The 23,883-nt window shown below is 41.0% G+C and overlaps 1 protein-coding gene across 1 annotated transcript in view; it reads right to left on the bottom strand.

The window, feature by feature from the left end:
* Positions 1–23,883, bottom strand: part of kirrel1b (kirre like nephrin family adhesion molecule 1b) — a 166,797-nt gene that overhangs the window by 21,691 nt on the left and 121,223 nt on the right. Inside the window, exons 7-12 of the mRNA XM_062987779.1 lie at positions 22,851–22,999; positions 18,769–18,896; positions 16,019–16,145; positions 15,110–15,210; positions 4,998–5,211; positions 2,335–2,442 (exon numbers count right to left, since the gene is read on the bottom strand). Of these exons, the coding sequence (XP_062843849.1) occupies positions 2,335–2,442; positions 4,998–5,211; positions 15,110–15,210; positions 16,019–16,145; positions 18,769–18,896; positions 22,851–22,999 (827 nt within the window). The remainder of the gene's footprint in view (positions 1–2,334; positions 2,443–4,997; positions 5,212–15,109; positions 15,211–16,018; positions 16,146–18,768; positions 18,897–22,850; positions 23,000–23,883) is intronic.

Raw genomic sequence — 23,883 nt, 5'->3', positions numbered from 1 at the left:
TGTGTTGTTTTACTCGTGTACTTGTGTAATTGTATTTATTTTATTTTTGATTATTGATTTAAGCTCATTACGTGAGTCTAGTACTACGTAACAGAGGCAATCAGATTAATAGAAAGCACAGTCAAACAAATTTGCTACTGATGACATCATTATTGGAGAAAAAGTCTAATTAATCATGGTGAAATAAGCACTCTGAGTAAGTGGATTACAACCATGACGTTTACAATTACATCAGTGTTTTCCATTGCCGGGGACAGGCTGGCCAGTCAAGTGCAGGCTTTTGTCTGCAAACCCACTCTGTTGTAGCATGCAGAACGAGGTCCGGCATTGACTTGACACTCTTGCACGCTAGATTGTCCTTTTGATGTTCACCACAAAAAACTTTCCATTCCCCAACCCCAAAACAAGCCAAAACGTGGACTCATCTGACCACAGAAAACTGTTCCAAACAGCCTGGAGTGAGAACAGTTTGGGCCTAGAGACTGTGGCGGTGTTTCTGCATTGTTGTGGAAAAATGAGGTGAGATGATAAAAGAAAACAAAGATTAAAGTTGACTGGATTGGAAGAATTTAGTGGCACGATTGTGGGTTCTTACAGGAGTGGAATAGCTAAAGAACAAGAAACAGAGCTGTGGCCTTCCTTTATACTACTCTAGTCACAATCACATTGGATGTTGGACTTTGGAACCTCCATTCTGTGCTAACTGTTATTCTGTTTCTTATCTGCTTACAACAGACATGTTGCTTATCTCTGTACTTTAAGACTCCCAGCCACATCTGAAGCACAATATAACTAAGAATTTAATGCACAAGCAGCATAAAAATAATATCCAGGTGATTCCATAACAGCATAGAATTTATGTACAGCTTTCTTTTTTAGGTTTTAGTGGTCAGGGATATATCAAATGTTGTGATGTTAGTATTTAGTTGTAGTTGTTAAATGCAGCAGATATAAGACCTGAATCACTTTGATAAGCACCTAATAACTATGGCTAGGTGACTGAGTTTTAATAATTTTAAAACAACAAGGGGTGCTCACAGGCAGTTGTGGTGAGTACCCACCAACAGTGGTCTGAGAGGGGACAAGCCACGAACCCCGAGAGGTTGTTGGACGGCTAAAATTTACTGACGTTAGAAGACATAAAAGCCATGGTGTCAAAGTAAATGTGCATCAAAACCTTTTATGTAGATGGCAACAGGATGCACTTAAGGATGTTTCACCTCGCAATGCTCAGAGGATGAAGGACCTGCTGGTAATGTCTTTTTAGCAGATACCACAAGACGCCCCTACATGTCTTGTTGGTTTAGAGTTCTTTTGACAGCATATTCAAAGACCTAAAGTGGGACCCCAACACCAACTCCATTCTTAAAATGGCCCAGCAGAGGATGTACTTTCTGAGGCAACTAAGGAATTATGGTCTGCCACAGAAGCTGTTCAAGCAATTCTACACTGCAATCATTGAATCTGTCCTGAGAACATCCATCATCAGCCATGAAACAGGACAGATGCAGACTGCAAAAAGTTGTGGAAACAGCAGAGAAGATTATGGGTGCTCCTTTGCCCACCATCTAGAACTTGTACAAATCAAGAACCAGAAATCAGGCAGCAAAAATAATCACTCCTCACACCCTGGATACAAACGTTTTAACCTCATACCCTCTGGCAGGAGCTACAGAGCCTTACACCAACCAGATCCCCCCCCCCCCCCCCCCCCCAAATACAATTAAAGTTCTTATTAACTATAACTGGCCTGTTAAACTGTAATTAAATGTTTATTTTTTATTATTATCTTATGCTATTTTTAAATTTTTTGTACATATGCAAACTTTTGCCTAGGACGTTAAAATCTGTACATTGTCTGCATATTGTTTTGTCTGTATATAGTATTGTCTGCATACTGTAGAGCAGTGGTCCCCAACCACCGGGCCGTGGACCGGTACCGGTCCGTGGGTAATTTTTTACCGGGCCGAACAGAAATAATAAATAATTCCATATCGCTACAAGAGCAATTAAATTTCCAATACTCGTCGGGTGTTATTGTCCCCAATCACCACTAGGTGGAAGCATTGTCTGGTTGCAGTGAAAAAAGCTCAGGATTCACACTGATTTTCCATTCTATAGTTATTCTATTTTAAATCCCCCCATCCCCGCTTGGTCAGTGGTGCAAAAAAGGTTGGGGACCGCTGCTGTAGAGAGCTACCAACAGCCAGAAACAAATTCCTTGTGTGTGCAAACATACCTGGCGAATAAAGCTGATTCTATTAGGTGGGTGGTCCTAATGTTTTGGCTCATTCAACACACACTTAAACACATACACACACACACTGTACTTACTAGCTTTTCGTTGGCGGTAGAGGTAGAAGCCCAGGGCAAGCAGTAAAAGAAGCAGCAAAATAGAGGATCCAACTGATCCACCAGCTATTATTCCCACAGGGACAATATCTGAAACAAAACAAAGAAGCCTGTGTGGAGTTTCAAAAAAACATTTGAAGGTTGGGGGAGGGGCAAATAAAATGGAGGAAAGAAACTTAATAGCATCACACATTGACCATTTATAACACACAAAATGTGTATTATTGTATTTTTGCTAAAGTAATTTTTATGACTGATATTTTGAACACATTCTTTACCCCCCAAAATGTATGTATTGAGGATTTCCTAGTTCCTTGTCATTAATTATTATTGACTAAAGTTGCCTTCTTTTCTCTACCCATACAAATAAAGCTAGCCTAAATGCACCCATTACAATATACTCCAATCAGCCATAACATTAAAACCATCTCCTTGTTTCTACACTCACTGTCCATTTTATCAGCACTTACCATATAAAAGCACTCTGTAGTTCTACAATTACTGACTGTAGTCCATCTGTTTCTCTGTATGCTTTGTTAGCCCCCTTTCATGCTGTTCTTCAATGATCAGGACTCTCCCAGAACCACCTCAGAGGAGAATTATTTAGGTGGTGGATCATTCTCAGCACTGCAGTGACAATGACATGGTGGTGGTGTGTTAGTGTGTGTTGTGCTGGTATGAGTGGATCAGGAGTTTTTAAATACTGTGTCCACTCACTGTCCACTCTATTAGACACTTCTACCTAGTTGGTCCACCTTGTGGATGTAAAGTCAGAGATGATCGTTCATCTATTGCTGCTGTTGGAATTCGTCATCTTTGTGATCTTCATCAGTGGTCACAGGATGCTGCCCACGGGGTGCTCTTGGGTGGATATATTTTTGGCTGGTGGACTATTCTCAGTCCAAAAGGAACAGTGATGTGATTAAAAACTCCATCAGCGCTGCTGTGTCTGATCCACTCATACCAGCACAACACACACTAACACACCACCACCATGTCAGTGTCACTGCAGTGCTGAGAATGACCCACCACCCAAATAATACCTACTCTGTGGTGGTCCTGGGAGAGTCCTGACCATTGAAGTACAGCATGAAAGGGGGCTAACAAAGCATTCAGAGAAACAGATGGACTACACTCAGTAATTGTAGAACTACAAAGTTCTTCTATATGGTAAGTGGAGCTGATAAAATGGACAGTGAGTGTAAAAACAAGGAGGTGGTTTTAATGTTATGGTTGATCGGTGGACATTAATAGTTTCTTGCTAACTGTCAACAATATAATCAAAGAATTAGTGTTGTTTTACACAGGGAATGAAATTAAACTACCACTGTATTTAGTCAGCAAGCTGAAGGGCTGTGTCTCAATCCAAACACAATGTCCAATACAGTGTGCTTAAAATAGCAGCATTAACACTGATCATGTAATGGGGTGGTGAGGGGACACTGTTAAGGTGACTCACCACCAAGCCGAGTCTGGAGCCAAGTGCAGTGACGGAACAGAATCAGAACAAAGTGTAACTAAAACGATGATACAACGGTCAAGAAAAAAAAGGGAAATCCAATTGCCCAAGAAGGCATACAGAGAAGAGCGCCATGGACCATCATAAAAAGAAGTAAAGGAGGTTATGGAAGGTGTGAAAGCAAACGGTATTGGTAATAAAATGTGAAAAACGACGTTGAAAAAAACTGAAATCGGAGATGATATGGCAGCTACTTAATCTACCAGTGTATAGCCATATGATCACAGACCAATCCTACTTCTTCTACACTAACTAAGAAAAAGAGAGAGAAAACGAGAATGACAGATCCTATTAGCGTATTTCTTCTTCATAACAACTACAAAAACACTAACGCTACTTTAAAAAGAATTTTCTAAAATAAGCAAGGGTGAACACAACACTGGCTGTCTACCATAACGACTATAATGTGTGGAACATTTCCCACTTTGTACTGTTTTAAATTACATACAGGTTAAAAACCATTTTATTACACTATATGGCCAATAGTATGTGGACACCTGACCATTTGGACATCTGTTTCTATGGGCATTATAATGGATTCAATCACATTTACATTTAATGCATCTAACAGACACTTTTATCCACTCCAAATAATCAAGGGTTAAGGGTTTCTTCAGGGCCCAAAAGTAGCAACTTGGCTGTGGTGGGGCTTGAACCAGCAGTCTTTTGATCACTAGTCTAGCACCATAATCACTAAACAACCACTGCCTCACCCACAATTGGTGAGATAGAAGAAAGACAAATATGAATGCTAGACAAAAGACCTGGCTTACAATCGAAATAACAATTCATCCCAATGGTGTGTATTAGGGTTGAGATTTAGTGCAGTAGGTATGGCTAAAACACTTTAGCCTGGGCAGACATAGCCTAGCAGTTAAGGTACTGGATTAGTAATCAAAAGGTTGCTGGTTCGAGCTCCACCACTGCCAGGTTGCCATGGTTGGGCCCTTAAACAAGGCCCTTAAGCCTCAATTGCTTAGACAGTGTATTGTCACAGTTCTGTAGGTCTAAATGCTAAAAATGTAAATGTAAACACTTGACATTCATGATTAGGAGGGGTGTCTACACACCTTTAACCAATTAGTGTATTTATCTTTACTGTTATTGCATCAAACTGTGCTCCTACCAGTCTCTGCCAACGTGATGATCATAGTGCCTGGTCCAAAGGAGTTCCAGGCTGTGCAGTTGTACGTGGATTGAAAATCGGTCTCCATCACATTATTGATGGTGAGAGTGGAGAGAACAGCGCCCCCTTCTGCTGGCTTGCTCTGCTCCACTGTGTATCTCTCGGACAGAGTGCCTCTGTCTTTTTCCCATACGTTCTCCTTCCACGCCCACACCTAGAGCATCACAAAAATAATCAAGACCACAATGAATGGACAAACAGTATTTAAGTCATTAAGCATAAGCGCTTCATTCTTGTCAGGGTTGTGGTGTGTTCAGAGTTGGACCATACCCTGGGCATTAAAGTGCTTATGAATTAAAGGAAGGCACACATTTACCCATTAGGCAGGGGTGACTCCAAAATTCTGGTGCTGTTCCATTAATATGCCACCAGTATTCATTCGACATGACATTAAACAATTACAAATACCAAACAACATTCAAATTTCAATTAACAGGGTCTGAATACCTGGCAATGGCAATTATATCCAAACAAAATAAAATCCACATCCAGCTAATACTTTATTATGAGATTCTCTTCAATTTCAATTGCATTGCAATTGTGTTATGCTTCCTCTCCACTGGAGCTGACCCCCGCCCCGATTGAGGAGAGCGAGACTGTCACACACCCCCTCCAACACGTTTGCAGTACCGACTGCACCTTTTCGCCTGCACGAGGCGAGTTCATATGCGGACAAGCCTTGTGAATGGAGAGCCACACCCTGTTCAGCATTATTCCCAACCCTGCGCAAATGCCATCAATCAGTCAGCAGAGGTCATAATTGCACCAGTTATTGCACCCTGGTCCGGCTTACCCACCCTGTGAACAACAGCCAATTGTTGTTCATGTGGCCGCCCAGCCCATCCAGATGGCAGAGCTGAGATTCGATACGATGTTTTTGAAATCCCAGCTCTGGTGTGCTAGCATACAGTGTATCACAAAAGTGAGTACACCCCTCACATTTCTGCAAATATTTCATTATATCTTTTCATGGGACAACACTATAGACATGAAACTTGGATATAACTTAGAGTAGTCAGTGTACAACTTGTATAGCAGTGTAGATTTACTGTCTTCTGAAAATAACTCAACACACAGCCATTAATGTCTAAATAGCTGGCAACATAAGTGAGTACACCCCACAGTGAACATGTCCAAATTGTGCCCAAATGTGTCGTTGTCCCTCCCTGGTGTCATGTGTCAAGGTCCCAGGTAAATGGGGAGCAGGGCTGTTAAATTTGGTGTTTTGGGTACAATTCTCTCATACTGGCCACTGGATATTCAACATGGCACCTCATGGCAAAGAACTCTCTGAGGATGTGAGAAATAGAATTGTTGCTCTCCACAAAGATGGCCTGGGCTATAAGAAGATTGCTAACACCCTGAAACTGAGCTACAGCATGGTGGCCAAGGTCATACAGCGGTTTTCCAGGACAGGTTCCACTCGGAACAGGCTTCGCCAGGGTTGACCAAAGAAGTTGAGTCCACGTGTTCGGCGTCATATCCAGAGGTTGGCTTTAAAAAATAGACACATGAGTGCTGCCAGCATTGCTGCAGAGGTTGAAGACGTGGGAGGTCAGCCTGTCAGTGCTCAGACCATACGCCGCACACTGCATCAACTCGGTCTGCATGGTCGTCATCCCAGAAGGAAGCTGACGCACAAGAAAGCCAGCAAACAGTTTGCTGAAAACAAGCAGTCCAAGAACATGGATTACAGGAATGCCCTGTGGTCTGACGAGACCAAGATAAACTTGTTTGGCTCAGATGGTGTCCAGCATGTGTGGCCCTAGTGAGAAGTACCAAGACAACTGTATCTTGCCTACAGTCAAGCATGGTGGTGGTAGCATCATGGTCTTGGGCTGCATGAGTGTTGCTGGCACTGGGGAGCTGCGGTTCATTGAGGGAAACATGAATTCCAACATGTACTGTGACATTCTGAAACAGAGCATGATCCCCTCCCTTCGAAAACTGGGCCTCATGGCAGTTTTCCAACAGGATAACGACCCCAAACACAACCTCCAAGATGACAACTGCCTTGCTGAGGAAGCTGAAGGTAAAGGTGATGGACTAAACCCAATTGAGCACCTGTGGCGCATCCTCAAGTGGAAGGTGGAGGAGTTCAAGGTGTCTAACATCCACCAGCTCCGTGATGTCATCATGGAGGAGTGGAAGAGGATTCCAGTAGCAACCTGTGCAGCTCTGGTGAATTCCATGCCCAGGAGGGTTAAGGCAGTGCTGGATAATAATGGTGGTCACACAAAATATTGACACTTTGGGCACAATTTGGACATGTTCACTGTGGGGTGTACTCACTTATGTTGCCAGCCATTTAGACATTAATGGCTGTGTGTTGAGTTATTTTCAGAAGACAGTAAATCTACACTGCTATACAAGTTGTACACTGACTACTCTAAGTTATATCCAAGTTTTAGTTCTATAGTGTTGTCCCATGAAAAGATATAATAAAATATTTGCAGAAATGTGAGGGGTGTACTCACTTTTGTGATACACTGTATTTTACCACACAGGCCTGCCCTTGCTCACCAAGTGCATCAATGAGCCTTGGCCGCCCATGACCCTGTCATCGGTTTACCACTGTTCCTTCCTTGGACCACTTTTGATAGATACTGACCACTTCAGACGGGAACACCCCACAAGAGCAGCAGTTTTGAAGATGCTCTGACCCAGTTGTCTAGCCATCACAATTTGGCCCTTGTCAAACTCGCTCAAATCCTTACGCTCGCCCATTTGTCCTGCTTCTAACACATCAACTTTGAGAATAAAATGTTCACTTGATGCCTGATATATCCCACCCACTAATTAGTGTTATTCACTTTACCTGTCAGTAGTCATAATGTTATGCTTAGTCGATGTACACACACAGCCCTTTTTTCCAAAATACTAAAGACTAGAGTGATTTTTCGGCCCATTCAATATAAAAAAATGCAATCATCAAATATGCAAACCTCACTCTGTCAAGGCTAATGTCCCTTTTTAGCTGGAAGGAGGTGGGATGGAGAATGGAGCAGAATGAACGAGGAACAAAAGGTTATATCCACCTCTACTCTCTTTTTCTCCTTCACTCGGTTATTCCATATTTTATATTTCATCAGTCCTGTGTGCATTAAAAGCTGTAATGTCATGTCATGTCTCATTATCCAGAGAGCAATTTCACAGATGAGAAGAGTTAAAGAGGGTAAATGCAAATGATGAGTCAGAGAGAGAGAGGAAGAAAGAGGCAGACAGACAGAAAGGAAGAATTAGTTTGAACTCATTCCTATTCAGAAGTGGTGAGAAAAAAAAATTGATTGATAAATGAAGAGTTCTTTGTAGTTTTTTTGTATTAATAACTTTTTATTCCTGCATTTCAGGTCTGCAACACATTCCAAAAAAAGTTGGGACAGAAAAGCATTTGCCTCTTTGTAATGTTGCCATTCCTTTTCACCACACTTCAAAGACGTTTTGGCACCGAGGAGACCAAGTGATTTAGTGTTTCAGCTTTTATTTTGTCTCATTCTTCCTGCAAACACTGTCGTCACATTTTTCCTTTCAAAATTCTCCACACATTCTCTATTGGGGACAGGTCAGGACTGCAGCCAGGCCAGTCCAGTACCCGTACCCTCTTCTTCCATGCCTTTGTAATGTGTGCAGCATGTAGTTTTACATTGTCTTGTTGAAAAATGCATGGACGTCCCTGGAAAAGATGAGGTCTTGAAGGCAGCATACGTTGCTCTAAGATCTCAATGTACTTTTCTGCATTAATGCTGCCATCACAGAAGTGTAAATGACCTTTGCCAAGGGCACTGACACAGCCCCATACCATGACAGACCCTGGCTTTTGGACTTGTTGCTGATAACAGTCTGGGTGGTCCTTCTCGTCTTTGGTCCAGAGCACACGGCGTCCATTTTTTCCAAAAAAGACCTGGAATGCTGATTCATCTAACCACAATACATGTTTCCACTGTGTGATGGTCCATCCTAGGTGCCTCCGAGCCCAAAGAAGTTGATGTCGCTTCTGGACATGGTTAACATAAGGCTGCTTTTTTGCACAGTAAAGTTTTAAGTGGCATTTGTGCATGTAACTATGTATTGTAGTGCTTGACAAAGTAATCCCTTGCCCATGTGGTTATATCAGCTATTGTTGAGTGGCGGTTCTTGATGCAGTGCCGTCTAAGGGATCAAAGATCACGGGCGTTCAGCTTAAGCTTGTGCCCTTGGCCTTTACCCTTGCTTTGTTAGCCCCCTTTCATGCTGTTCTTCAATGGTCAGGACCCCCCACAGGACCACCACAGTGTAGATACTATTTGGGTGGTGGATCATTCTCAGCACTGCAGTGACACTGACATGGTGGTGGTGTGTTAGTGAGTGTTGTGCGTTACGAGTGGATAAGACACAGCAGCACTGATGGAGTTTTTAAACACCTCACTGTCACTGCTGGACTGAGAATAGTCCACCAACCAAAATTATCCAGCCAACAGCGCCCCGTGGGCACTGTGACCACTGATGAAGGTCTAGAACAGGGGTGGGCAATTAAATTTTCCAAGGGGCCACATAAGAAACTGTTACTGTTGTGGAGGGCCGGACCAATAAGGTGAACTTAATTCTGCTCAATATTAATTTTATCTCTTTATTTACATTTACATTACATTTTCAGCATTTAGCGTTGACGTCTTTATCCAAAGCGACTTAAATTACAGTTACACTATACAGTCTGAGCAATTGAGGGTTAAGGGCCTTGCTCAAGGGCCGAAAAGCAGCAACCTGGCAGTGGAGGGGCTTGAACCAGCGACCTTGTATTTACTAGTCCAGTACCTTAAGCACTAGACTACAACTGCCCACTCTTTATGAGAAGCAGTAAATTGTACAGTTCTAATAAGCTGTTAATGTTTAGATGTTACAATCAGAAAATTAGAAGTAGGCAGAGAAAAAACATCAACATTATTTTACTTTTTAAACAAAAAAAACCCAAATGTGAACAAATGTGCAGGTTTTTAAACTATTTTGTTTTGAGTCTAATTACCACATTTGTTTTTCAGTCCTTTGTTATTGTTGGATGTTGGAAATCACAAAGCTGGTGCTGACTGCTTCAGATCTGGATGTGTTAAATCTTATAAAAAGTATTTGTTGCTTTTGCAGTTTAGTTAGTGAAGCTTCAGGTGTGACGCTCTGCATCGTTCATGTTCTTGTATTTCTCTGTTTAGTACCGCGATTTAAAGCCTAAATTGTGATCGTTAAACAGCTTTAAACCTGACTTCAGTAAATAAATACTTCAAAAGTTCATGTCTTGTTAAAAACTCCACCGTCAGTCACACTCAGTTCTGTTCGCATCACGGTGAAGCCAGATACACTCGCACACACGTAAATCAAAACTTACGGATATTTAAAGACGTAACGCTCCCATCAAAAACAATCCTGTTGTAATGCATGTTTGATGTACATTTATTTACGTCTGATTTTTAATTGCCTCGAACCTCATGCGGGCCGGTTAGGGATGTCTCGCGGGCCGGATGTGGCCCGCGGGCCGTACAATGCCCAGGTCTGGTCTAGAAGATGCCAAACTTAAACAGCAGCAATAGATAAGCAATTGTCTCTGACTTTACATCTACAAGGTGGACCAACTAGGTAGGAGTGTCTAATAGAGTGGACAGTGAGTGCACACAGTATTTAAAAACTCCAGCAGCGCTGCTGTGTCTGATCCACTCATACCAGCACAACACACACTAACACACCACCACCATGTCATTGTCACTGCATTGCTGAGAATGATCCACCACCTAAATAATACCTGCTCTGTGGTGGTCCTGACCATTGAAGAACAGGGTAAAAGCAGGTTAAAAAAGTATGTGGGGGAACAGATGGACTACAGCAATAGCAGTAATTGTAGAACTACAAAGTGCTTCTATATGGTAAGTGGAGCTGATAAAATGGACAGTGAGTATAGAAACAAGGAAATGGTTTTAATGTTATGGCTGATCAGTGTAGTTCTGTATTTAGATGTGTATGGATACTATATTGCATGGGATTGTACTGTTTGGTTTTGCACAATATAAAAGTGACTTAGGGTTGCACTGGTACTGTATCAGTCTGTATCTGCAGCGGTACTGGCACTCAGACACAATCCAGCGGCACAGCATTAAATCACTCTCACTGGTTTATTGAGTTCGTAAACTGAAGGTCACAGTGAAATATGCAGTGGACGCAGCATGTACAACAAAATCAGAAAGTTGGGACAGCATAGAAAATGCAAATAATAAAAAAACACAGAGTTTCTTACATTTACTTTGACTTTTATTTGATTGCAGACAGGATGAACCTGAGATATTTCATGTTTCATCTGCTCAACTTCATTTCATTTATTAATAAACATCCATTCCTGCATTTCACTGCAACACATTCCAAAAAAGTTGGGACAGTAAAGTATTTACCACTTCCTTTTCACCACACTTAAAAAATGTGATTTGATGTTTTAGGTTTTATTTTGTCTCATTCCTCCTGCAAACACGTCTTAAGATGTGCAACAGTACGGGGTCGTCGTTGTCACATTTTTCGTTTCAAAATTTTCCACACATTCTTTATTGGGGACAGGTCAGGACTGCAGGCAGGCCAGTCCAGTACCCGTACCCTCTTCTTACACTGCCATGCCTTTGTAATGTGTGCAGCTTGTGGTTTTGCAAATGCATTGGACGTCCCTGGAAAAGATGACATCTTGAAGGCAGCAAATGTTGCTCTAAGGTCTCAATGTACTTTTCTGCATTAATGCTGCATCACAGAAGTGTAAATTGCCTTTCCAAGAGCACTGACACAGCCCCATACCATGACAGACCCTGACTTTTGGTCTTGTTGCTGATGACAGTCTGGATGGTCCTTTTCGTCTTTGGTCCGGAGCACACGGCATCCATTTTTTCCAAAAAAGACCTGGAAAGCTGATTCATCTGACCACAATACACATTTCCACTGTATGATGGTCCATCCTAGATGCCTCAGAGCCCAGAGAAGTCGACGCCACTTCTGGACATGGTTAACATAAGGCTTCTTTTTTGCACAGTTAAGTTTTAAGTGGTATTTGTTCATGTAACTCTGTATTGTAGTGCTTGACAAAGGTTTGCCAAAGTAATCCCTCACCCAAGTGGTTATATCAGCTATTGTTGAGTGGAGGTTCTTGATGCAGTGCCGTCTGAGAGATCAAAGATCACGGGCGTTCAGCTTAAGCTTGCGCATTTGGCCTTTATGCACTGAAATTCCTCCCAATTTCTTGAATTGTTTAATGATATTATGCACTGTAAAGGGAGAAATATGCAAATTCCTTCCAATCTTTCTTTGAGGTTCATTGTTTTTAAACATTTCAATAATTTTCTCACACATTTGTTGACAAACTGGAGATCCTCTGATCATCTTTGCTCATCAAAGACTCAGCCTTTCCTGGATGCTGCTTTTGTACCAAACCATGATTACAATCACCTGTTGACAGCAACTGTTTGGAATCACATTATTATTTAGTTTTTTCACCTTGTTACTAGCCCTAAATTGCCCCTGTCCCAGCTTATTTTGAAATGTGTTGAAGGCCTGAAATGCAGGAATGGAGGTATATTAACAAATGAAACAAAGTGGAAAAGACAAAACATGAAAGTAAATGCTGGCTGACTGATGGCGCCTGCACAGGGCTGAGGAATAATGCTGATGGGGGTGTGGCACTCTGTACACAGTGCCCGTCAGTGTATGAATTCGACTCATGCAGGTGAAAAATGCAGTCTGTACTGACTGTACGTGCCGGAGGGGGCGTGTGTCAGTTGAGAGGCGTCCTCAGTCAGCGGTGAAGGGTCGAATCAGTATAGAGGACGCAATCAGGGTAATTGGACTAGATTAGGGGAGAAAATTGGGGGGAAAAAAGTGGGAAAAAAGTGGGAAAAATAGAGAAAAAAAAAAAAAAAAAAAAAAAAAGTGAAATTACAGTATAAATGACAGGACTTCTATGTAAATATCAAGAAGTTACGCTACATAGAGTTGGTATAGGTACCGAAGATAAAAAAATGTCCCTACTGTGTTTACTGCCCGTCCTTTGATTTGATGGATAGCTAAGAACCTGCCACTGTACAGAAAAATAAAGACCTGAGTCTCTCTGATGTCTAGTTTTGGAATGCTTTCAGGCGCAAATCAGAAAAAACACATCATGTAACAACCTTTTTGGAGACAGGAAGGACAAAAAGAGAGACAAACGGAGCAGATAGAGGGATAGAGAGAAGGAGAATGAGGGACAGTGGACTAAAGTGCTGAGATTGTTAAAAGCACTAGCTTGTCTGTCATGTCCCGCTGTCTGCTTTCAATGATACACACAGAAGGCTACAGGACTTGGTGCTTAACTCTGTCTCTCCCGTTTCTTTTTGTTCTGCTTTCTTAATCTGTCTATTTTTTTCCCTTTGTACATTTACTCATTGTATGGCCAAAACTATGTGGACACAGCTTCTATTTATTGAGTTCAGAGCCCTGCCCTCAACCGTACTGAACACCTTCGTAATAAATTGGAATGTTAAATGGGAGCGAGTATGTTACAACGTTTCAGTTACAAATTTACTGTAATTCCGTAATTAAATACAGTTGTTACCGTTACTATAGCAATTAGTATTTTTACACAAAACTATTTGCTATTTTACATTTGGTTACATTTAATATTGTACTAGATGTAACACTTAACTACAGCTATGTGTGTGTACTGTATTAAGTTTTTTTATTGTTTTTATTGTTTGTATTTTGTAGTTTTAATCCATTCTGATGCACACAGTGTATCACAACCAACGTAACTGTATTTTGGAGGAAGTCGTCTGTCTAACTGAGAAAGGGGGAAAAACTCTTAGCGAGGGCAGAACAATTGTCTTAAAATACATGGTAAAATCGTACATAAACTGCATCTCTCAAAATGCATGCCGATTTTGTGACCTGCAAAGTTACCGCATCCTGCCACAAGGTGATGTTGAGAAATATTTACAAATAATCCCAAAGAAGAGAAGCAGAAGGAGGTAATTTAATGAAAGATGGGAAAGTGAATACAGGTTTGTGCTTCAAGAAGAAAAACCGGTACGTCTCTTGTGTTATGAGGCCATGTCTGTGGTAAAGGAGTACAATATAAATGTAGATATACATTATAAATATACTGAATAAATGACATTTTGACACCAAACACAGAATTTAGCCACAAAAAAATAACAAACAACGGATTGTCCAAGACTTAAATGGCAGACTGCAATCACAGCAGGATACGTTACAATCGGCCCTTTGAGGACCACCACAATGCTGATGTGGCCCTCTGTAAAAATTAGTTTGACACCCCTGGTGTGTGCTGTTTTAGCCACCACTTGTGTTTTGCTTATTTTTTAATCCCAATCTAGTCGTATTCAATTACTAGTTTATATTTTGCTTACTCTCTACTGCTGCTGACCTCCACTCTGACCAAGGAGAGCTGTGACTAACACACGCCCCCTCCAACATGGGTGCAGAAGCTGGCTGCTTCTTTTCTTCTACACGCGGTGGGTTCATATAGGGTTCACATACAGAGAGTCACACACTAATCCCCATTATCCCTCGTCTCGTGCAGGAGCAAACAATCAGCCAACAGAGGTCGTAATTGCATATCCCCTCATCAAATGATTAAACTGGCATTGTTTTTTTTAATTGAATAAAGCATTGCATTGCATAAAAGTTAGTCCTGAGTCGACACTGGGCCCAAGCTCAGAAAGAAATGTCCAGGAGAATATAAATCAAGAAAAAAGCCAGAGCTTCAAGCATCTACTTCTTTTTATCAAACATACTTTTGGTGTAATATCTTTTTTAGCTTTTCATAGACGTTCAGACTTCATTTTAGGAAAGCTCACTGCTATTAAGCATTAGCACAAGCATTATTAAGTATCTGAGGAGTCAACTATTGTATTATCTTTGGAATTGTCATGACCTGACATTTCCCATTGACAAATCTTAACCTGCAGAAGTTACATGTGGCTTACCAAATTAACAACTGGAAGGGTGCACAAACCTCTGCACATAACACAATTACAATTACAAATTTCAACAAAATATTCACTCACAATTTTGTCAGGAGGAGGAGTGCTGGCAATGAAGCACTTGATCTCTCCCCTCTCACCTCGTATGGCATACTGGACTGGTTCGCTTGAAATGATTGGCGGGCCTGTTGACCAATTAAGACAAAAACAACACTTTTAGTATCAAGTAAATAATTATACATTTATGTTTTTACAACTGCTTCATTCTTAGCAGGGTTGTGATGGTTTTGGTTTCCCGGAATCACTGGGTGCAATGCTGTAACACCCTGGACAGAGTGCCAATCCATTGCAGAGCCACGATCATCCCGTGCCTCAGACATAGCCAATCATGTCTGTATGTAGACACCTGACAAGTCAATGTCACCACTGGGGATTTGAACCCAAGATAATTTACTTCACTACCCAAGTGCCGACATGTAATAAATACAAATATTAATATCAATGGATGACCAAGGATGGCATGGTGGCATGTTGGGTAGCACTGTCGACTCACAGCGAGAGGATACTGGGTTTGATTCCCAGGTGCAGCGGTGAAGTTTGCACGTTCTCCCCGTGTCTGTGTGGGTTTCCACTGGGTGCTCTGGTTTCTTCTCACAGACAGGTTACCTGGAGCTCCTGAAGTTGCCCTGAGTGTGTGTGTTTTCCTTGTGATGAACTGGCAATCTGTCCAGGGGGTTTCGTACCCTTCTGATTGAGGAGAGCAACCCCTCTGACACGTGTGCAGTAGCCGACTGCATCTTTTCACCTGCACGAGGCGATGTCATATGCGGATCAGCTTTGTGTACGGACAGCCACACCCTGATCAACGCATTATCCCTCAACTCTGTGCAGGCGCCATATATCAGCCCGCAGAGGTCGTAATTGCATCAGTTACCAGATGGAAGAGCTGCATTTGACTTTGTGTGTGTGTGTGTGTGTGTGTGTTGTACTTACCATTGACTGTGAGTGTGACCTCTGTCTCTCCAACCCCAATCCTGGGCACAATGGCTTTACATACATACTGTCCCGCGTCAGCCTGACTAACTGACTTCAAATACAACTGATTATTATTACTGAGAACCTGAGAGAGAGAGAGAGAGAGAGAGAGAGAGAGCGAGAGAGAGAGAGAGATTTTAATAATTACACTTTATTACAACTGGCAATTATACAAAAAAAACCAATATTTGTACAGGTAACAAATGCAATAGTAACATTAAAAAATAAAGTGCAATTTGATTTCATTTCAAGTGCATAATGCTCTTCTACATCAACATATGTTTTCAAAATTTCAAATATCTCGCATCAGTGTATAAAACTAATAATCTATTAATACTTTAGATTTAACCAGTGCATAAAATAAAACTACTAAAACTACTGCATAATGCCCAGGTTGTTAATCAATCTTACTTTTTCTGCTGGTATGCATGCATTTTGGCTTGACTCAAAATAAATTCAGTCATTTGCATGCATTTTGTTTACGCCGAACATATTTAACACCTAGAATAAAAGTCTCCATTGTGAAATCTTCATTAAAACAATTGAATAAGCATGGTAAATCCAAGAACAGTGGGTTTAATCTATCACAGTGCATAAAAGTATGAAAAATAGTTTCCCTTTGACAATAGAAAGGACATTCTTGACTGACTTCTGGATTCAAAACTGATATAAAGGCATTGGCAGCCAAAGCTCCATGTAGGATTCTCCACTGCAAACCCCCTGTTGGCTAAAGGTGGTTGGTAGAGTGTTTTCCATTCTGGTGAAGAGAGACTGTGTGATATTCAGTAGATATGTAATAATTTAAATTGGATTTAAATTCTTTAATGGATTTAATCGATTTAAATTGTAAAGTGTGATTTGTTCATTACAATATATGATGCATGATTTATTATTTGCTACAGTCAAGCTTACAAAGCATGTAAACATTCTTAATTTAATATATTTCAAATATATGTTTCTGTTTTCCCACAAATTGTTTATAGAGCTAACACAGGACTAAAAATAGATATACTGGGTGTGTAAAAATGTACAGTAGATGTGGACATCTGGACAATCTGCCTCTTAAATTTTACAGGGTAAGGTAACATCTAAAAAATGAATGCCTTGGTCGGCTAATTAAAACAAGGTGGTAGTAGCTACCTGGTAGGATGTATCACTTACTACATGCTACCTATTACAATACACCAAAAAAAGAATTTAATTGGAACAGCAGAACACCCCTACTGTTCCAGCTGTTGAACTTGTAAATAATTAGATATGAGTTATAATTGTATCACTACTGTAGGACACCGTAACTTCAGCGGCCATGAAGATTAAGGTTTGGGGCACGGTTATAGAATCATGTCTTTCTGCCATACAAGAGGGGCCGATGGGGGGGCACGGTAGCGCATATGAGCCAGAGGAGCAGGAGCAATCCACATGTTTAAACCCATGCTGAGCGTGGGCTGTGCCAGTTGCCATCCCCCGGCTTATTCTAGTTTAGTTCTTTTGATAACTGCGTCTTTCTTTGTAAGATGTTGTGTCCTTGTTTAGGCTAGTAAGGTTAAAGAGGCGAGACTGGCATGTGAGACTTTGTGGCAAAAGGAGATTTGGGAAGTGTGACTAGGCAGAAGTAAGAAGGGAGTATCAAGAGCGTACTTGCATATTTCCAGAAAATTAGGTGGGAGGATAAGTATCTGGTTTGTAACTTGACTGAAAGGCTAAACATCCCACAAGTGGTTAACTTAAAACTTATTTTAAAAATAATTAGATATGAGTGAAAATTGTTTTAATACTGTAGGACACTGTACCAGGTTCAGCTGCCATGAAGATCAGGGTTTGGGGCATGGTTATAGAATCATGTCTTTGTGCTGTAAATAGGGGCCGAAGGCGCATATAAGCCAGAGGACCATGAGCCAGCCACACATTTAAACCCATGCTGAGTGTGGGCTGTGCCAGTTGCCATCCCTGGCTTATTCTAGTTTAGTTCTTTAGGTCATTGCATTTTGCTTCATAAGATGGTGTGTCCTTGTTTAGGCTAGTGAGGCTGAAAAGGTGGGATTGTCTTCTTTGTGGCTAAAGAAGATTTAGAGTATTTGGAATTCCGAAGTAAGATACCAGCTTAGGGGCTGGCATGGGGGGCAGAGAGGGCATGGAGGCACATATGAGCCAGATGAGCAGGAGCAAGCCCTATGTTTGAACACATGCTGAGCGTGGGCTGTGCCAGTCACCATCACTGGCTTGTTCTTGGTTTCCTTTTCATCATTGAAAAGACCTACAATAGGCACACAGGCATCGAAACTGAACATCAGAGAAATGGGAAGAATCTAATGGACAAAAGGAGAAGAGATGCCGGCAGGATAAACTGTAGGACAATCCACCTCGCAACATACACAAACTGATGGACATGCTGGTAACGTCCTGTTATCAGATACCACAGAACTTCTGATGATGTCTTGTGGAGTCTGAGTCTCAGCGGGTCAGAGCTGTTTTGACAGTTCTCTTTTTTCATTGGTTAATTTGAGTTATAATCTTTATTAAGAATCTTAAATCGTTTAAAGAACAACTGCATATTATTATAGGCACAAAGAACAAAGCTAAGTACAGTATATGCTTTAATAAACACTTAACATTTTAGTACTCTATTAACCTTACATAGCTGTTATTAATTGTCATAACTGTTACGTTTAGGATACATTGTGTTTAAGACAAATTGTGTACAATCGTACCATACTGGATCCCTTCTTTGTCCAAGTAAGTGTAAGAGGGGGATTTCCTGCCCATTTACAGTTTAATGTGACATCAGAGTCCACATCCACTGTTACTGGCTTGGGCTCCACTACCAGGATCGGACCAACTGGGAAAAGAAGAAAGAGAGATTAACGAAGTAAAAAAGGTGACAAATGTGACAAAATGGTCAAATGAGTCAACCTTTATATTTGCCTACCCTATACCCTTGGAGAACAGTATAGACAGACAGTATAAATATAGTGCTAATCGTATGCCATGGCTGGCACAATAATCAGTTTATGAGTGCAGGCCACACCTTTAACTACAGTGAATAAAGTGTGATTATGAGACTGCAAATGAAGGAAGTGAAACTCTGAGAATATTAGGCTCAGGGTCAGAGTTCAGGTTGGCTTCTTCTTAATGCTGGGCAGCCAAACCCATCAAGTTGGATTAGTATTAGCTGATTGCAAGTATATTTTTAAAGAGAGGCCCCAAGAAAGGAACAGAGGTGAGAGGATCCTTCTACTCTGGCAGTAAAGGTCTTGCTGTATTAGACTTTGTGGGCTGTGGTGGTGAAAGTCCTGGCTGTGGATGAGTGGACTTACTGGGATTGTGTGATTGTTTGGTTTACTTCGTTCTGGGTCAATTAATTGTTGGCGCCCAGGGCAACAGATGTCTTGAACAACTTAACAACTTTCTAAGACTAGACCCTGAATGAGCAGTCCAGGGGTAATGAAGGCTAAAAAAAATCTCTCAGTTGCATGAGAATGAAACATTAAGAGAAACCAAGCTCAAAAAGTGAAGCCATTCTCTTCTGGTTGATGTTAGGTAGTGGGTAAAGCTGAGGTGGTAAGGCAATAGAGCTGTAGAACTGCAAATATGGGGTTGTAGTATCACTTGAATCAGTGATTTGTAGCGCTGGTATGCTTGCAATGACTAACGCATGATAAGTCTAATTAAGTCTAAGTCTTATCTGGTAGTCCATATCCAAATGCTGCTTTAAACTTTTAAAACTGAATGAATGGCAGAGGGATAGTTGAGGAGGGTTGCCACTTGTAGAGATGAACTGTTGCCTTTGACTGGGAACTAGTGCTGATGAATGATGCGTGAATGATTATGGATGATGGAGTTTTATAGATTGAGGTCTTGATAGGTTTAGTTTTTTTTAGTCTTTTTTAGTGTTAGGTTTAATCTTTCTTTGTTAGATGATGTGTCCTTGTTTAGGCTAGCGGGATTGGCATGTGAAACCTTGTGGCAACCAGCGCGTATATGCATATTTGCTGAAAATTAGGTTGGAGGATAAGTATCTGGTGGGTAATGTGGCTAAAAGGCTAAACAGACAAGCCTGTTGGAGTCGCTGGTGATGGGATGCAATAGCCTAGGTGAAATGCTGTGGTTGTTTAAATGCTGCTTCATTGATAGGAGGCTTTTGTGGTAAGGAAAAATTGATGTGCTTCTATCTGGTTTAATGGTTGCTTTTGGTAAATTTGGTGAGGTGCAGGATCAATTGAGAAGGGCTTGAACAGGGAGGTAGGGATGTAAAGTGATGAGGTTTAGGATATTATGACATTAGATATCTCCATGTAGGATAGTGAAGTAATCAGGTGTGGTTTAGGGATTTAAACTGTCCCAGATTGATAGTTTGGGCGCTACACGGTTGAGATTAAATGGAGATCAGATGGAAATGTACTAGTAGAAGAAAGAGCAGTGCAATTCTGAGGGGTGCATTAAAGACATGAGGTGGGGTTGGGGGTCTGTTTACAGTATCTAGTTCTTTTTGTCAATTAGGGTTATTGATGATCTTGTATTATGTAGATGCCTGGAAGGCGGTTAACTGATTTCTGGGTTGCTTTGTTGAGTTTTTATTAATCCTGGTGGAACATTCTGGTATATGACGTTCTTGTTGATGGACCTGAATCCCTGGTCTTGAGTGTGGCAGTTGGAATAGATGAGGATGTGGAATGGGTAACAAAAAGTGGAAAAAATGACGTAGGGGTTATTTAGTGAGGGGGATAGTATGATCATAGTATGCTTGAGGGTGGTTTTTTGAGCTTGGCCCTAGGCTGGTAATGAGGAGTTTTGAGGTGCCGTTGCAGTGCTGGAGGATGGCTTGTGATCCTCTTTATTCTAGGGTGTTAATGTGTGGCTATAGTAATGGGTTTGATGTAGAATGTTGTGATATGATGAGAGGAGAAGGAGCTGATTTGGTAGCCAGCTTAGTGGCCACCTGTGAGAGGATTCATCATAACGTAGAGAAGGGAACACTGGGTAAATACATAGACATTCAATCAAGATGTGGAAAAAACAAGAGATTTTAGCTTGACGTGTTAGACAGCACTCTCCAATCCTACCAATACAACAAATTTTAGATTTTTAGAGGAATTACGTTCTATTCCAAGACAGTTCCAGGGACTTTTAGAACCTACGCCAATGTGCAGTGAAGTGTTCTAGTGGCTTGTGGTGGCTTACCACCTTAATAAAACATTTTAAATGTTTTTCCTTAAATTTGTCAACTGAAATTTATGGATAAATAGACATGTTACTGGTGACATGTTACAGACAGATACAGATATATTAAACAGACAGTCACAAAAGGAGACAGGCAGACAGAAACATACGTATGAAGGGACATATTAGTCACACAGACAGGCAGATAGAGCAAGACATATGTACATATATATTAGACAGAGACAAAAAAGACAAAGGCAGACAGAAACATACGTATGTACAGAGATATATTAGACAGACAAAATGACAGACAGGCAGACAATGACAGATGATAGAAGATAGATAGACAGACTGACTGACAGGCAGGCACATACAGACATACGTATGTACAAATATATTAGACAGACAGATGGACAGACGCAGACAGAAACATGCAGACAGGGACAGATGCGTGTACAGATATATTAGACAGACAGACAGACAGATGAAAAGAGACAGACAAATGCATGTACAGATATATTACACAGACAGGTGGACAGACAGACTAAAAGACAGACAGAGACATACATACGTACAGACAGACAGACATACGTATGTACAGATACATTAGACAGTCAGACAGACAAACATACTGCCAAATAGACTGATATGTTAGACAGACAGGGACAGACATACAGATGGACAGATAAATTAGACAGGGACAGACATACAGATTGACAGACAGACAGACTTATGAACAGACATATTAGACAGACAAATGGATGGACGGACAGATATATTAGACAGACAGAGACAGACATTCATATGTAGAGACATATTAGACAGACAAAATGACAAACAGACAGACAGAGACAGATGTACGTACAATTATATAAGATAGACAGACAGACTGACTGACAGGCAGGCAGATAGACATACGTATGTACAGATATACTGACAGACAGACAGACGCAGACAAACAGACAGATGGACGCAGACAGAAACATGCATATGTACAGATATATTAGACAGACAGACAAACAAAGACAGACAAACAAAGACAGACAAATGCATTTACAGATGTATTACACAGACAGACAGGTGGACAGACAGACTGAAAGACAGACAGACAGAGACATACATATGTACAGACATATTAGACAGACATACGTATGTACAGATACATCAGACAGACAGACAGACAGACAAACAAATAGACCGATATATTAGACAGAGACAGACATACAGATGGACAGATAGACAGACAGACTTATGTACAGACATACACAGACATAGACAGACGGACGGACAGATATATTAGACAAACAGACAGACATATGTATGTATAGATATATCAGACAGACAGACGAACAGACGGACAGATTTATTAGACAGACAGACTGACAAACATACGTATGTACAGATATATCAGACAGACAAACAAACAGATATATTCAGACATACAGATGGACCGAGATATTAGAAAGACAGACAGACAGACAGACAAAGACAGTAGGACAGAGCCATACAAATACAAATATACATTAATTAGTTACAGAGTTTCTGAGTTACAGATATGATGCACATTCAGGTAGACAGACAAATAAATAAACAGAGAAAACGAGGTTAGACAGATATATTGTCAGATACGTACAGTGTACATCCACCAGTATGCTGACGTTGGTGCTGCCCACAGCATTGAACACCTGGCATGAAACAGGCTCAGTGAAGAATGAGTGATCAGCCGTCGTCACAAACATACTCTCCCTGGCACCCTCCAGGATTACTCCACCTTTAGCCCACCTACAACACATAAACAGGTATTTAACTCTTTGTCCCACCCTTCTCATAACAACATCTGAAAACTGATCCATGTGTTTCTAATTCTAGGTTCAATTATTGCAATGACCTTCTCAGTGGATGCTTTGGTAGATCTACAAAAAAGTTGGTTCAAACTAGAGATTGCAGCAGCTCGAGTGCTAACTAGAACTAGAAAGTTTGATCATATTAGTCCTATTCTATTATGCCTGCGCTAGCTGCCAATGAAATTTCGCTCCATAGTATTTAAGTGAAGTTGTTTTCTTTTAAATTTACTTTGTTTACAAGGTGCAGGGCTACGTTTAGCTTCTACATTCTGCACTTTGTTCACAAGGTCTCAATCTTTAAGTCCAGAAACCATACTTTCTTTTTAAGCCTTTGCACAGCATGGATGTGTGGCTCCGGTCCTGAGGTCTAAGCAGTCTGGCGCTGTTATGTTCTGTCCCACCTGCTTGCCTGGTTTTATGTGATATTAAAGGTTATCCAACTAACCTAAGTTTGGGTCCTCTAGGACCAGGACTGTCCACCCCAGCTTTGGCATAGTGGTATGACAAAGGGTATTTGTGGTGATCAGGATAGCTGTTGGGTAGCTGTTGTACTCAGATTTGGTAATGGTGGGGAAGGTGGGAACCAATGACCAAAGAGAGTCCTCATTGCTGTTTTACCTCATTCCTAGTTCTCCCTTTTAGCTATGATTTAAAAATTAGGGATGATTAAGTCTGATGTTGTACTGTGCACAGCTGGTTTTTCATTATTTATAATTATACTAATAGCATATGTTAACTTCATTTTCTGTTTCACCAACCTGAAGCTGAAGCCCAATGGTTTGAGGCTGCTATGCCAACAATGCCACACCTGCAGTGACTGCA

The sequence above is a fragment of the Trichomycterus rosablanca genome, chromosome 25 (genome assembly GCF_030014385.1).
Source record: "Trichomycterus rosablanca isolate fTriRos1 chromosome 25, fTriRos1.hap1, whole genome shotgun sequence".
Classification (NCBI taxonomy): domain Eukaryota; kingdom Metazoa; phylum Chordata; class Actinopteri; order Siluriformes; family Trichomycteridae; genus Trichomycterus; species Trichomycterus rosablanca.
This window is presented reverse-complemented; position numbering and strand designations above follow the sequence as displayed.